This window comes from Leptidea sinapis, chromosome 21, assembly GCF_905404315.1.
Source record: "Leptidea sinapis chromosome 21, ilLepSina1.1, whole genome shotgun sequence".
In the NCBI taxonomy this organism is placed as follows: domain Eukaryota; kingdom Metazoa; phylum Arthropoda; class Insecta; order Lepidoptera; family Pieridae; genus Leptidea; species Leptidea sinapis.
In genome coordinates, this window is record NC_066285.1 from 9007945 (window position 1) to 9025191 (window position 17247).

At 34.9% G+C, this 17247-nt stretch overlaps 2 protein-coding genes across 2 annotated transcripts; one reads left to right on the forward strand and one right to left on the reverse strand.

Moving 5' to 3' along the window:
• LOC126970638 (uncharacterized) lies at positions 1-16087 on the forward strand. The gene is made up of 11 exons (XM_050816715.1): positions 1-298; positions 391-423; positions 495-560; positions 648-1042; positions 1227-1364; positions 1747-1870; positions 5258-5341; positions 6139-6193; positions 8705-8812; positions 9026-9172; positions 10185-16087. Exons 1-11 carry the CDS (start codon positions 221-223, stop codon positions 10454-10456), a joined length of 1500 nt encoding a protein of 499 aa, XP_050672672.1. The 5' UTR covers positions 1-220; the 3' UTR covers positions 10457-16087.
• Positions 16078-17247, reverse strand: LOC126970659 (malate dehydrogenase-like). The gene has a single exon (XM_050816741.1). The coding sequence runs from the start codon at positions 17176-17178 to the stop codon at positions 16183-16185; it is 996 nt and encodes a 331-aa protein (XP_050672698.1). The 5' UTR covers positions 17179-17247; the 3' UTR covers positions 16078-16182.

A 17247-nucleotide genomic window follows, 5' to 3' on the forward strand; every position in this document is an offset into this window, starting at 1 on the left:
TGCTCGGAGTAGGTACTTTTAGTTATGAAGACGGCTTTGGTATAATTACTCTGTGATAAGATTTTGAAATTTAATTAGATTACGATCCTGTATTCAGTATTGTAATTGTAAATATATTACAGAAGTTAATGTTTAGTTTGCAGTATGTGCATGTTCTTTAGAATATTTAATTAGTTAAAGGAATGAGTTTAATTTCAATACTATATATAAATTGTATACCATGGAAGTTTCAAGCGAAATCAAGGAAGATATTCGCAAGACACAGACTGAGTTAAAAAATGCTATACGAGTTCATCAGGTAGGATTTTAAAATAGTTGTCCTCATTTTATTTACGTTAAAGTAGGTCCAATAAGTACCTAGTCTTAATTAATTACATTTTTGTTATAAAGGTTTGGGTTGCGCGTCTTCAAGAAGACGAAACTGTAAGTAGAAAAGTTTTTATTGTTGTGTAAAAACTAGTTTTGTATATTAATTCGGGATTTTTTTTTAACAGAACTCGCTTATAAAATCGAAGATATGTGAAGCTGAAAAACATATTATTGCAATTGGGAATTCGCAAGTGAGTTGGATTTTGAATATTAAATTATTTAATACGCATATTATTCATCCAAATATATTATTAATCCTAATGATTGGTGGATTTTAGAAATTGGTGGTAGATAGACTCCGTAGAGAACTGGAACTATATCAGCAACATCTTAGAGCAAGAAACAAGCATGTTAATTTTGATAATGACAATCAATATGTTGCCCAACAGTTACGAGATCACCTAATACAGTTCAGGGGCAAAAATCATTCTGTGTCATTGTTAAAACCTTCTGTTTTAAATGAGATAAAATTAAAAACAGAGAATGGAAATGATGATTATAATATATCTGATTCAGAAACCGACTCTAAATCTCTGTACAAAGATATGGTAAATAAAAGAGAAAATGATAACACGGATGAGATCTCTAAAAGTTTTTCAAAGTTACAAAGTTCTGTGCAAGATAACAGAAGTAATTTTGAAAATGCACTCAATAAAGTTAAAGAGGTGTTTCTGTGAGTATTTTGATAGGTTTTTTGTTCTTCTATCCTGTGTATATAAATTTATTAAAAAAAAATGAAATAACATTTTATACAATAAAACTATACCATATATTATAAGAGATAATATGTCAATTTGTGGGTATTCAAGAAAATGTAAAGTTCTGTTATAATAATAATAAGTTCATTTGTCTTTCAGGGGAACAAAATTTGATGATAATGATTGGCCTGACAGATCAGATTCAGACTCATCCCTGGATCCTGAGTTATCTCCGACACCATCACCACCTCCTTTACCCACATCAGGAGAGCCTGTAACAAAGGAAGTCTATATGAGGTAATTAACACTATTATACTTATGCAACAAATTAGAATTTTATTTTACAATAAGTCAGCAGTGTAGAGTATTTTACTTAAAAAATAATATTTGGAAGCATAAGGGCCCTTTTTTGAATGAGAACCGATTGCCCAAAGGGTCCGCGATTGCTTCCTTAAATGTTTTATAGGTAGGTATAAAAACATAGAAACTAATAATTTAAATACAACAATCCCTATTCATAACCTTTATAATAAATGCCCTTTCAGTTTCGTATTTTGACACCTGAGTCATAAATATTGTATAGAAGTGTCTGAGTAATATCTTTGCACAAAACTAGCAAGGGAGCAGTTATACAGTTATAATACTAATTGAAAACAATAATAAATATTAATTTTTTCAGACTCATAGGATTAGTTACTCCTATTCAAAAGGTATTGATAGATAAAAGAAGAAGTGACCGCCGCAAAAGAGCTGCAACAACTAATAGGAATAATTACATATATGGAAGTTTTGAAATGATCCCTGTAAGTGTTTTTTTTTAATTCTTACGTATCTTTATATGATTTCAAAAGTGTTTTCAACTTTTAAGAAGGTTGTGGGTAACACTGAAAATGTTTAGAACTGGCCAGTTAGAAACATTGCTAATCAAAACTTTTATTGAATTTCAATTTTGAACTCTTTGATAACATAATGTAGTATATTACATTCATTTGTCTTTTGTTTTTGTGAATTACTGACAAATCTAAAACTCTTGTTACACCTGAAAATGAACGTAACAAGAGAAAATTGATATATTATGACTTCCGTTGTGGGCTTACTCAACAACAAAGCTATGATAGGCTGTGATTAGCATTTCTTAATGAAGGCCCATCCCGTGACACTATTTACAATTAGCTTAACGAGTTTAAGTGTTGACGTAGCAATCTCAATGATGATCCGCGTAAGGGACGTCCTTTAACAGCGACTACTGAAGTTAACATCAGTTCTGTGCGACGTATGATACAGGAAGATAAGAGAGTGACCTATCAGCAGATACGGGCAAGCCTAGGCATTGGTATGAGTCAAGTTCAAACAATATTACACGAACATTTAGGCGTACCAGATACCCATACTTTAACCGACGACCAGAAATACCTTTGCATCGACTGGTGTCGCCAAATGTTAGATAAGTTCAACGGCGGTGACTCAAATGCTGGGGGCCTACTTCGAAAATCGATATTCGATATATCGTGGCATTAGTCGTGTCGAATCCTACTCTTAGTTACATCGTATTCAATGTCGAAACGATGACTGAACGAACGAAACATTTTTCGATATTATCGGTTAGTTCTCTTAGTTGAAAATGTCAGAGACGAATATTCAAATTCGAAAAACAATCAAACGTCACTTTTACGATAATCTCAACGACACCTTCTAGGCTGTCGTTGCTATTATCGTTTCAAGTTGTATAGATATATTTGCTATACAATATAATTACTTAATAAATAAAATTAAAATAATTATATGTGATTTACTTTTCAACAGGATTTATTTACTACCAAGTAATTTAAGTCATTTTGTTGATCGTTTATGCGTACAAAGTAATGCAAATGGCCGCCTGAGAAATAGGAATTCAACGAGAAGGGTTGAGTTACTTTTTTTTTCATTTTATTATCCACAAGTTTTGTAATATTTTTTCAATTTTAAATGATCATATTATATTAATTACATAATTTTTGAATATTTACATTTTGTATAAATGATGCAAATTGGTGGTGCAGAGTCTATGTTTTGACTTTTGACACTTAGCAGCGAGATAGCACAGATTATACATAGTTTGCGCATAATTCATTCACTTAAACATCGTAAAAAAATCAAAATATTAGTCTATGGTTACGATGTTGTTACGATAAACGATATGGAATACGAACATTTGTTAGATTAGGGTAGGTGCGATATATTTGTGTTATTATCGTATCGTTACGAATATATTTTGCGAGTAGACCTACTGTATTTGACATCGTCACAGGTGATGAAAGCTGGATATATTGCTACGAACCCGAAAACAAAAGACAACCAGCTCAGTAGGTGTTTCCTTTCGAGGATTGGCCAACTAAGGTAAAGAAAGGAAAAAGTCAAGGAAAAAATATGATTGCCTCATTCTTTGGTCGGAAAGGTCATTTCGCGACAGTTGTGCTAAAAGATGGAAGGACTGTTACTGCAGACTGGTATGTCAATCGCTGTTTGCCTGTTGTCTTGGAAAAAATTCGACAGCAGCGCCCTCGAAGCAGGATCCTCCTTCACCACGACAATGCTTCAGTGCACCCCGCAAAACGGACTGTTGAATATTGGACTATGACAGGTGTTGAGATAATGAGTCATCCGCCTCACAGCCCTGACCTGGCGCCCTGCTAATTTTATTTTTTCCCAACAACTAACGATAAAATTCGAGGTATTCGTTTTACGAGCCCTGAAGACGCGGTGAAAGCGTACGAAAATGCCATAGAAGAGGCCCTAAGGAAGAATGGGCCCACTGCTTTTCTGAGTGGTTCCATCGAATGCGACGATGTGTAGAGAGCCACGGAAATTACTTCGAAAAATAATAAAAGTATTGGCAACTTTCTACATTAAGCCATTTTTCGTTTTGTAAACATTTTCAGTGTTACCCAGGTATCCCATGTATCAAACACATGTTTTACGAGAGAATGTAAATCTCAACAAGGTAAATTCACAAATGTTTTGTTAATGGTTTGGGACATAATTGGCAGGGCTACTAATCTTCTATTGCTCCAATTTTTTTATGAAAGTAAGGGACAAGACGAGCAGGATGTTCAGCTGATGGTAATAGATATGTACGTTCATTACAATGCAAACCCAAAAAGTTTTGAGCGGTACTACAACTCGTTGAGACATAAGATGTTAAGTCTCATTTGCCTCGTTATTTCATTAGCCATGGCGCCATTTAGACCTAAACACAGTAATGCTTACACATTACTGTGTTACACACACGTTGTGGTACCCATAATCTAGCCGGCATCCGGTGCAAAGGCGGTGATGGCCAAGTCGGAAACTACGATACTTAGAGAAAAGGCGTGAAAGGAGTCATGCCCTCGATTTATAAGAAACCAACAACTGCATATTTAGTTTTTTAAAATTTCTTGAACTTTTGACTTAGATCTACTGATTTTTCAAAAAAAAAAATTCATCATGTGTTATTGAACCAATGGACTCAGTTGCTCATAAGGATCAAACTTTAGAAAGATATGTATTACTGAAAATGAAATTATAAAGGAAAATATATAAGGAAATAAATAAAAATTACAAATTGCTTTGCATATCTCATTTTTACCTAACCAATAAGTTGCTCAAAATGGTTTCCGCTCACTCCAATACACAAGTTTATGTGTCTCTCTAATGACCTTACTGCATTTGATACCATGACAGGATTTATCCCCTAAAGAATAACAACATAAAAGGTAAGATTACTAACAAAAGTTTCAATAGGTGAGTTGTATAAATCAAGAGCATGACTCCTTTCACGACTTTTCTCTAAGTCTCGTAGTTTCCGACTTGGCCATCACCGCCCTTCTCAAAAAACCACCCTGTATATTTAGTAAGTCAAAGTTATTAATAATTCCTAAAAAGCAATAGAAAATATGAATTATTATAATTCATGTTTTCCTTTGCATGTTAAAAATTGTATTTCCTCTCTCGGAAAATTTAATTATTTCGCCTTTCTCAAAATGAAGTACAGCCAATCTCTCTGGAACGGGAATATTTATTTTCCAAAGCTGAATATGATGAAAATTCTAACACAAACATTCCTCTCGACCTTAAAGTTTGTCTTACAGAGTTTGAACTATATATGCTACCTACTCCAAAAAGACATATTGAGATTACAAAAGTTGACAAAATTGAATTTTTTTTTTCAGAAAAGGAAAAAATTAAATCAATTCCCATATCTGCAGAGCCACAATGACCCACCACAGACGCGATCAGCTAAACTGAGGCAACAGGTTAGACTAACATTATTTTATTATATATAGACTTTTCCACAGTTCTTATGTACATTGGAGATTAATTAAAATAAATTTAAAGGGTTATATGAGTTGTGATTTACACAACATTTTGATTATCTTTATTTTAAGACATGGTTCTAATATTTTACTATGAAAGAACATAATAACTGAAGTTAAAATAATTGGTAGACTTGTTTTGTGTCTTACTAAGACTGTACAAGAAATTAGTGTCACTCAGAAGAAAAAAAGGTTACGCATTACTATTGGACAGTTTTGTGTACATGCTATCAGTATTACCTGGTATTGCGGTGAAAGGGATTACCACGCGATTAACCCATGTCCATACCATCTTAATCAAAGTCCACCTTTGAATTCCACCTGCATACAACACATCACAAGTTAGGATATTATCCCTACCATCTGTATGTGTGGCGCTCCTACACAGTGCGGTTTTCAAGGAGCTTTCTTCCACGTACTACAAAGCTGTGGAATGAACTTCCTTGTATAGTGTTTCCGGGATGATACGACATGGGTACTTTAAAAAAAAACGTACACCTTCCTTAAAGGCCGGCAACGCTCCTGTGATCCTCTGGTGTTGCAAGAGAATGTGGGTGGCGGTGATCACTTAACACCAGGTGACCTTAAGTGACAATAATACCTAATAAAATATGTTTCAATTCTTATACGGTAGAGGCAGTTTTTTTACCATTAGCTTATTTAAGTAATAATAATATTATAAACTTAAAATTTATTGCTAGCTTTGCAATCTAACTTGATTGTTACGTTAATTGCAGAACCAGAAATTCTCGCGAGAAGGTTCACCGTCAGGTTCCTCATCAGAAAATAAAGGTACATGTGTTTTGATACTGTAATAGATACTTCAGGCGAAGGGTAAACAGAAAACATGCAAACAAGGTGTTATTAGACAAGTTTTGTGGTGAAAATATAGGATTTGGAGCTATGAATACTACTTTATCCTGTTACACATACCCTTAAGTCTTACTTGTAGGTTGCTAATGCTTATTGTTGGTTTAAGTTAGCACTCCAGAGCTATTACGAACTACCAGTTTTCTTTGCAGTCAAACTTGTTCTTCAATCTTAAAAGTTGTTCTTATAGATTTTACTTTTTTATGTAGGTACATTTATTCAGATTAGTAATCAATAATGAGGATTGTAAGCAATTAAGCAGTTTGCACCTGTTAAAATGTTAAATTTTCGACCAAAGAATTGTGAAAATATTGGCTTTGTTACATAGGAGCCGTGAACTCATATCGCTCAAGGTCGCCGGCATTTAGTGTCGCCTTCATTAATAGAGTTGAGACATACTACCCATAAACGAATGCTAAGTATAACGGTGACGGTGACTTAAAAGTAACAGTGACAAATACCTGTGACGAAATACTTGCTGTTACTTTAATACTACCTGTGATAATATACTAGCTACTATACTAGCTCGACGACACATATAGTTGAATGGTTAGTGACCCTAAGCTAGAGGTCCCAGGTTCGATTCCCGATAGGTGCAATCATTTATATGATGAGTATGGATGTTTGTTTCCGAGTCATGGATGATCATATGTATTTATGTATGTTTAAGTAAGTATATTGTATTAGATAAATATATTGTTGTCTTGTACCCATAGTACCGGCTATGCCTAGTTTGGGACAAGATAATTTCGAAAATAAAATACCGTCAATATTATTATTATTATATTACTATAATATATACTAGAATATTTATAATACTCCAGCAAACTGGAGCGTATATTTTTCGTTGTTTGGTATAAGCGCCATCTACTTTAGGTAGTTTTCTTTGTGGTTACATCGTTAAATTTTCAACGTTTATGTTATAAAGTTCTGTTTATTGTGGTAAAACCTAGTACATTATTACAATTTGCGGTTAATACATACCCACTAACCACACAATTATAGCTGTGACAAAATAATAGTTGTTACTAAATACTAATCCTAATCACTTGTCCAGTACACGGACTAGTAAAAAAATAATGTCCGTGTCACCTTACATAACAGTGTAGCACCAAATCAAGCCGAATTACGAGTAAATACATAGCCCCACGCACACACTTACAATACTACAGGCTGATAGGAGGCCATTATGAAAATGCCGTCATGCGTTGTGAAAAAGTGCAAAAACTATACTATATAAGTATTTGTGGCCATATATGATTATTTAAGGGAGAAAAACTGTGTAACTAGTATCCCCAGTAACCGCACACACATTACCATAACGGTGCTTCACTTGTTAAAATCTCGGTGCGGAGTCATTCTTTTTTTACTCGTCCGTGGTCCAGTAACAGCTACTCAAACAACAACAAGCAACGACAATAGTCGTTACTAAACACTCTATACCTTGAGTAATAGTTCCTTGCTTGTCACTGTGATTTTTGATATCTTGTCACAGCGACTCGGTGATATTTTAATACCTGTTACTTATACCTGTGATGATAAATATGTCTCACTCCTACAGTCATCACATATATCGACTTTGTTTATTTGATATATCTTCAATAATATTTTTCAATGAAGAATACAGCAAATTATATTATTGGTAAATTCAATAATTTACAAATTCCTACAAAAATTATTAATTAAATTATCCAATTAACAGCCTGTTTTAGCACAATTAAAGCGACAAATATTTAACACAATTGCAAATGTTCAGTCCAAACAAAATGTTAAACAAACACCTTGTGGGAGGCTCCTTTGCACAGGATGCCGGCTAGATTATGGGTACCACAACGGCGCCTATTTCTGCCGTGAAGCAGTAATGTGTAAACACTACTGTGTTTCGGTCTGAAGGGCGCCGTAGCTAGTGAAATTACTGGGCAAACGAGACTTAACATCTTTTGTCTCAAGGTGACGAGCGCAATTGTAGTGCCGCTCAAAATTTTTGGGGTTTTTTCAAGAATCCTGAGCGGCACTGCATTGTAATGGGCAGGGCGTATCAATTACCATCATCTGAACGTCCTGCTCGTCTCGCCCCGTATTTTCATAAAAAAAAACCTTTTTGTTGATTATTTAAATGATGAGTTCAGTTCTTCTTTGTAAATTGCCAAAAAATACTTGAGATCAGTAGTCAGTTTTTTAAACTTTTTCTTGTTGCTAAGCGGAATAATTCTTGGACTGTCTTGATGCCAGTCCACTCCCTTATATTTCTGAGCCATGACTTCCTTCTTCCTCCAACACCTCTTTTCCCCATCCAAATAGTTTGCAGAAGGCTGTACGAGGTATGAGATCTTAATCTTCTGCATTCGGAAATGTAGGACTGCATGACTTCAGTTAGATACGCGATAATGTTCGTCTATAGAATTTTTTAAATGTATTAAGTATGGTTTTCAGGTTGGAGTGTCAACAAACCCACATGGATACCAGCCTTACCCCCGGGTCTATCAGTGGAGCCAGTGTCTTCATCTAATAAAAAACTCTGTCATGGCTGTGGTAGAAATGGTATGAGTAAACTTATCTTAATGTTCTTTAACAATTTTTTTTAAGTAGCTAGAACTAACCTCTCGTGTTCCGACCGAGCGCTTTCCACCGAGCCAACCGTTCGAGGCCCGCATCGTTGATAAATTTTTGTTACAAATTTAATTTAATTAATCCCAGAAGTGATGTAACTCTAAAAATAACAAATTGTTTATAATTTAAAATGATAATGTTCAGACGTGCCATCCCTGCTGGTGCAGTGTGATGAGTGTTCCACGTGGCAGCACACGGGGTGCGGGGCGGAGGGACAGTGTGCCTCATGCCACGCGTCACTCCCCGAGCCCGCTGCGACCACGGCGCCTACTCACGCGCATCTCTACAGAGGTATTTTATTTATTTATTTATTTATTTATTTATTTATTTAAGTTTAATTACTAAACAATAAATAATAAAATTTTTTGGGGTATCAAATTTTTTTTAATGAAAATAAGGGGCGAGACGAGCTGGAAGTTCATTAAGTGGTAATTGATACGCCCTGCCCATTACAATGCAGTGCCGCTCAGGATTCTTGAAAAACCCCAAAAATTCTAAGCGGCATTACAACAGCGCTCGTCACCTTGAGTCATAAGATGTTAAGTCTCATTAGTTTCCATATCGTATGGTCCTGGAAAAAATGCGCAAGGAATTTCGTGGCGTTAAGGTCCAAAAAAAACGCTGCACATCTAGATGTGGATGGAAGAGGATGTGGAAGAAAGCGTTGGTAAATATTGATCGATATTCGTATCCATAAGGCTTCTTTGAGCTTCTCGAATTGCTGGGGACCCATTGCTCTGTGAACTGTTGGATCAGTTGGCGTTGCGTAGAGACGTCGCTTCATTGTGTGCCTTCTACCGCATTTATCACGGGGAGTGTTCCGAAGAGCTTTTTGACCTTTTTCCTGCCGCCGAATCGAACCGTATCGTACGAAGGTGTCATACGACAACACGCCATTAATCAGGATATCATCCCCTTCATCTGGTTATCTGGTGTTCTTTTTGTTGTTGGTTAATCAAATAATCTGATATTTACTTATCTTCATATCGATCCACTTTAGTTTCGCAATCATTTGGGCTACGTCGGTGACTTTGGCTCTCCTACGGACCTCCTCATTTCTGATTCGATCTTGCAGGGAAATTCCGAGCATAGCCATTTTCATTGCGCTCTAAGCGACCATGAGCAGCCCACAAGATGGACCGACGATCTGTTCAAGATCGCCGGAATACGTTGGATGAGGGCAGCGCAGGACTGATTGTCGTGAAGATCTATGGTGGAGGCCTTTGTCCAGCAGTGGACGTCTTCCGTCTGATGATGATGATATCGATCCACATGTCTGTAATGGTTTTTTTTTATTTCACAGACAAATTAGCAGAACGAAAGCGTTTACAAGAGAAAAACATAGAACTCTGCATGGAGCTGCGGAAGTTGGAAGCGCGCGCTGCATCACTGAAGGATAACCTAGACGAACACAATGCAGAGAAGAGACAGCTACTGGCCGACCAAATGAATACACAGAGGACTCTTCAGAAGTTGCTGGACTTCATCAGCCAGTTCAAGGAGACATCGCTTAGTGTCCGATCAACATCAGTCAGCGAGTCTGGAAGTGAAGTTAGTAAAAGTAACGAGGAATAGGTTGTGGTAGTTAAGTTGGTATGTTATTGATATTGTTTTGGCATCGTCAACATGCCAAGTACTGGGACCACTGACCTGTATCAATACCACTGGACAGGATGTTCCATATGTTTGACGGTAAAAATTTTGTGCCTATTTGAAGCGCCACTCGCGAGCGTCCTGAGAACTAATTTTGACGTATAATATAAATGGCTGCAAATGAATGTACAATACTCTGAAGTATTTTTGCATTTTGAATTAATTTCGTTCAATGAACGTAATAAAGTACACATTTTTTTTTGTAAATAGTTTCCCACCATCTATCCATGTTTGCTGAGGTTGTCATCACTAGTTTTAGTACCGCAGACTCTCGCTACATAGCCAACACCGCCAAAATGGCGAATATCAAACAGGCTCAAAAGCACTTTGACAGCCAGTCCAGTGGTATATAGTAGAGGTCAGTGACTGGGACAAGCTTATGCCAAAATTTAATTAGAGAAATATTAAAAAAATCATTGCTCTTAAGACTACGCGACAGATGTGAAAGTTTCATCAAGGTGAGATTCATAAATTCAGCTTAACTCGGGCGTTAAATAGGTGTGCGTGACAGCCTAATACAATACCTACAAAATACAAATCTCAGCATAGCTTACAGTGCATTCACTTCAAAAAGAAATTTTAACTCCTAACTGATCGAAATCAGAAACTGCTCCTAGAGTTATCACATGTGGCATAAAAAAAACCGTAGTAAATAAAGTACCTACATTTTATGTTAAGTATAAAATATAAGAAATGATCGGTATATTTTTGATAAAATTTTGTAAGATTCATTATTCTTAATTTTACTTGTATTAAAATTGTAACTTGAACTGAGTAATTATTAGAACCCGGATTCAAAACTATTTTCATACAATCATTTTATGTGTAGATTGTAGATTTTCGCATAGCTGTTCAAATTATCTTGGAGGAGATATTTTGGATATGTTAAATATATTACTAGGGGTTACATTATTGTTCAAAAATCATTTAGGGAAAATTATGCAGTGTAACAATTTTGGCCAAAACATCATGGATTGTTTAAGTGAAAACTGCTTTTGGCGCACTTAATACATTATTGAATGGAGCTGGGCTGTCACGTTTGGCTATGTAACGCTAGTTCCGATAAAACCGGTTAGAGTCTACTGAGGTAGCTTTGTCAGAGAAAAATTTACCAGGGTACGTAAATTATACAATTTGTTGATTATGTATATTAGTGAATATTATTGTTTTATGAATATTAAAAAAAAAAATTGTAATTTTTATTATTAAAATCGCCTTGATAAAGGTTTACTTTTTTTTTTAAATCTATCTTCTTATTCTTTGCAGGCCGAAACAATGATGTTGATAAATATGGAAATGTAAAACCCGTCTTTATGTTTTAAAAGGGTATTTTAATTGTTCTAATTGTATACAATAACTATAAATTTTATTATAATTTAAAATTAAAAGTTTATAACAGACCTTTGTGCTTGCTAATGCACAAACGACTAATGTCTCTCTCACCATTCCAGATTATACAGATCTATTATTGGTACAATGAACTCTGAACATACGTCGTAAAACTTTTTCACTGATTTGCGGGTAGTTTTAGTTTTGACACAATATATCTGATGCAATAGAGACCCGCTCACTGTCTCCTCGTGCAGTCAAATATCTCACATTTAATTCTCTTATAGGTTATTTTAGTTAAGTACTATTTAAACAATTATATGAATTATAATTTCATTACAATGTTTCGTGAAATAATAATGTTACTTATTCGATTGCTATCTTAATTACGGTTCTTATGTAAAATGCTTACATTTTTTGTTTTGTCACTATTGAATGACCTATTATTTAAGTTACCACTGCAAATATATGGGTTTATTTATTAATACACTCATGATATTTAAATACAGATAATCTTCCCTATAACGCGGTTTACTGGTTCCGCGTTATACGAAACCACGTTATAGAGCTTATCACAGTTCATAACAAGTATTTCCAATTTTCTGTCTAGTTTTACTATCATATAAAGGTTTTTAATAAACGAATTCAATAAAATAATATAATTTTGTAATAACACAATTGACACACGTGAAAAGGTACGAGAAGCTAATTTTGAACTGCACTAAATGTAATAAATTTCACAGTACAGAAATATGTATGTGGCACGTCCCTGCGTTATATGGGTATATGCCCGTGTTATGGGAATTACAAGTCGTGTCATATGAAAACGTGTTATAAGGGTCAGCGTTATAGGGGGAATTACTGTATAAGTATTATAATCCATTATATCGTCGTTAATTTATTAATGAATTTTTTGAACACCAAACTATACATATTGTAATTTTTTAGCATGAATCTTTATGCTCAATTTATTGTATGAATATTTAATTAATATTTATAATATAGAGAAGCTTCGGCATTTGATTGGAATGCATCATTTTTTTTGATTACATTTTTTAATGATTAGCGTTGCTAAGTTCATTATCAAGTTTAACGTGGAATTAAATTTGAAGATTGTTACATTAGTCGATTTTATAATGGATCGCTTTTCAAAATCATGTTTCAATAATAAACCAAGTAATAAAACTTAAACTTAATATGCAATTGTAATTATTATGACGGGTACTCACTATATATATTTTGTTAATTTGATACCGATATTTCGATTCAATTGCATGAATCGTGAGTTCCGCCGCGACCACGATTCATGCAAATTTTTTTTGTATGGAATAGGAGGACAAACGAGCGTACGGGTTGTTAAGTGATCACCGCCGCCCACAATCTCTTGCAACATCAGAGGAATCACAGGAGCGTTGCCGGCCTTTAAGGAAGGTGTACGCGCTTTTTTTGAAGGTACCCATGTCGTATCGCCCCGGAAACACCGCACAAGGAAGTTCATTCCACAGCTTTGTAGTACGTGGAAGAAGCTCCTTGTAAACCGCACTGTGGAGGACCGCCACACATCCAGATGGTGGGGATGATATCCTAGCTTGTGGCGTGTCGTGCGAAGGTGGAATTCGGCGGCAGGAGTCAGGTTGAACAGCTCTTCGGAACACTCCCCGTGATAAATGCGGTAGGAGACACACAATGAAGCGACTTCTCTACGCAAAGCCAATTGGATCGAAATATCGGTATCAAATTAACAAAATATATATCGTGAGTACCCGTCATAATAATTAGCTTGTTAAATTTGCGCGGTGATAAAAGTTTAAAAATATAAAATATGCAAGATTATTATGACGATACGTCACTCGAACGGTGAGCTCTGTTGGAAGAGCACTCGCACGGAACGCGAGATGTCTTAGGTTCGAGTCCCGCATCGTTCATAAAATTTTGTTTGTTATTTACGCAATTTATGTTAAAGTAAGTATCATATTTGTTTTTATATTAAATGCATGTACCAAAACAATAAGAAAAGATTTTTGTTTATTTATTGTTTAAATATGTCTGTCTTATAGTGTGTTATTTATCTAATATTTATGATAACCTTGCTCCCATTTAAAACTCCCGTGTACGTTGTTTTCACTGACTGACTATTATATTTTTGCGCGTTATACATAACATGCGATTATGTTGAATGACAGAACCAAGTAATATACTTAACAATTTGATATTTAAGATATAAGTGATTTATCACATATCGTCCATAAATATCTGTACAAGTAGATAAATAAAAAAGTGTGTGTGTACTTATGTATGCACGCAAGATGTTATACTTCTTTGGCGTAACATAGCAAAAATCATTAAAATTATTTATTCATCGTGCTATTTTACGTTTTTAGAAAGAACAATTTTGTAAAACTTTCAAAGATGGCTTTGACGATTAATTATTAACTAATGAATACGGCTGTATGGGCTTGAAGCCTTTGCCTGTCCTATTAACGGACGAAGAAACAATAAAAAAAAAACGAATGACGCAAACGTCAGAAAATTATAGGAACCAACTTGTTATTTTTTTTTGTTACAGTGATGAGCGCGCATCTTAAAATTCACTCTCATCATTTTTTCGTTACGCGCCTGAAGAAGTATAACTTCAATAAAAGTTCTAGTTTGGTAGATTAAAAAATTTTAAACACTATGTTTTTGTCCGTTATAGTCAAACACTCGCTGCATGTGTAACTTTAAGGTTTTTAATCAGTTTTTTTTTATTTTTAAGAGATATCCCTCACTTCAGCGCTCTTACCAACTAAACCAACCGTCCGTCTCGGACGTAACCCTAGAGGCGCGGGTTCGAATCCCGTATCGTCCATAAACTTTGTTACAAATTAAATTTGTATATTTATAATTTTGTCTTTGTGGTGGTTATCATTAAAATCTGTTCTCAATTGGCGAGAAAAACAGCCAGGCAAATTTAATTTTTTACTTCTCGCCAAACTTCTAGTTCACTTCGACGTTGTTGCGAGTGTAACTGCTGTGCAGTAACGAAAAAATAATTGCGTATTCTTCTACAACTTATTTTTAGAGTGTCTCCTAAGTAAAATGAAATAAAAAACATTAGACTACCTAAACGTCAATCAAATTATTACGGTAGTATAATGTAGTTACAATTATATTTATTTTTGGAATCAGTCCTCCAGCCGTGGCCCCGCTCGCTCGATGCGCGTGCGACACCAGCACATCTCACCTATAACTATGTTTGTAGTTACAAACTTACCTTGGCTAACGCCGACTCCAATATAAAATAAAAGTTTAAAAATATTAAGTTAGCGGGGCGAATGTGGAATGTATTCTAGTGTGCGTGGTAACTTCAGATTCGCTCTGAAGAAGAAGTTTCGCACGAAGTTTATTGAGAGTGTGTGAATGTTAACAAGTTACACGCAGATGCTTCTACCGCACCGATGCTTATTTGCACTGCGAGCATCGAGTGTTTGACAATGTCTGTCTATGTGTATATTATAATAGATTTCAGTCTGTATAGGTATTTACCGGGATACTACCCTTTTGTAAATTTGTTTAAAGTTTGTTTATATAATATTTATGTTAGGGTGGGCATCTACCTACATGTGAACCGGTCGTTAATATTAACGTTTTTTTTTTTAAATACCATTGTTATATATTGATTTTGTTCCATAATTTATATTATGCAATAACCTGTAATTATGTTTAATGTTCTTTTTGCTTCTCAATTGACTATTTCAATCAATTAACTAGTTAGTTATAAATGATAAAGTGTATCGCGAAAGCTCGTTGTGACCGTGATCCTTAAACGGAGTGGTATTACCGATGTAGCTCTCTCGTTCGCACTTAAGGGCATTATAAGTTATTTTTTTTCTTAACATTCTTTTATTATAATGTATTAGTCTACCGCCTTGTTATATTTCATGATTTATATAATATTTCAGCCTTATAATATGTTATAGAACTATCGTTGGCGTTTCCCAGGAGTATTGGCAAACCGATTTGGCAAGTTTAGATTAATTATTTTTATTAGGATGGGAATATTAGTGTTGTGTAAAATTTTTTGTATTGTAGGTATTAGGTATGTGTCGATGTTATGATTTATTGTTAGTACAAAACTAAATGAATTTGTAAATAATTATTGATCTCTGTGATACGTAATAAGCTTACTTATATACATATTTTTTGTAAGGCTACGGTTTTACACAAATAAACAGTATGTTGGTATGTTGTAATTTATTTTAACAAAACCTGAAACTTTCGACATGACAGCGTGGAATATTTATATCACAATTATATACTTGTGATATAGAGAAGAATATTCATGCAAATTCCAATATTCTTTTGCCATCAGAAACATCTTTTCGCAATTGCTTAATACTTTGCTCCAGTAATGTGCACTCGTACTCCGAAAGATCTTTATATGTTTGCATTTCACCTGCGCCATTTTGATCAACTTTAACTAATCCGGAAAAGAACGAAGTACCAAAATCATTGTTTTCTACTAAAGCATTGACTGTAGTTTCCTTGCCATCCATTGCATGAATAAGACTCTGGGTAAAACATAACACTCCTTGCGCTGTAGCAAGAGTTGGAGACCAAGATGATTTATCAACGAAATCTTCAGTTTTGCGGATTTTGTTAGTCAGCTCAATTACTTTTTTCTCGTCCATATTACATGCCGGCTTCGCTTGCGATAGTAGAGGTATCATGGTTGCCTTGGAATGTCCTCCTATGACAGGGATAAAGCAATTGTACGGCTCGAGATTATTTTCACTAGCGTACAATGCTTGTGCACGCAGCAAATCATCTGATGTTACGCCAAATACTTTTCTAGTGTTGTAATCTCTATTTGTGCGTAAAATTTCAACTGCCATAGGAAACATGGTATTTAGAGGTTCTGTCGCGATACCTACAAATGGCATGGTAGACATTCTAGCGATTGCTGATGCTGTTTTTCTTATAAATGCGGCGTTTTCTTTAAATATTTCTTTCTTGGAAAGTCCTTGTGTTTTTAAAGCTTTACCAGCAGTAATTATGATGTCGGCATTCGTGAGTGCTCTTTCGAGATAATTTTCACTTGTGAAACCTTGTACTCCGCATTGGGTTGGGATATGGCTTAAGTCTGCAACGACTCCTGGGGTTTTTTCATTCTCATCATAAATAACTATCTTTTTAACACTTTGTTGGATTTTAAGGAGAAAACAAATGGTTTGGCTAACATCATTAATGCCACCTAATACTGTTACTTGGTAATTGCGGTTAATTAATTTGGGTACTGATGTTATAAATCTACCAAATTTCCTGCTGAGTAGCATTTTTTAAAGAGACAAACAATTTTACTATTTTAAAACCATGAATGTTTTGTTAATATGGCGAGAATTGAC

Bases quoted from the DNA above. Each gene is read 5' to 3' on its own strand.
- LOC126970638 (XM_050816715.1), top strand. From the start codon at position 221: ATGGAAGTTTCAAGCGAAATCAAGGAAGATATTCGCAAGACACAGACT. The intron at 5,342-6,138 runs GTTAGACTAACA...CGTTAATTGCAG, and splicing joins CAGCTAAACTGAGGCAACAG to AACCAGAAATTCTCGCGAGA. The intron at 9,173-10,184 runs GTATTTTATTTA...TTTATTTCACAG, and splicing joins TCACGCGCATCTCTACAGAG to ACAAATTAGCAGAACGAAAG.
- LOC126970659 (XM_050816741.1), bottom strand. From the start codon at position 17,178: ATGCTACTCAGCAGGAAATTTGGTAGATTTATAACATCAGTACCCAAA.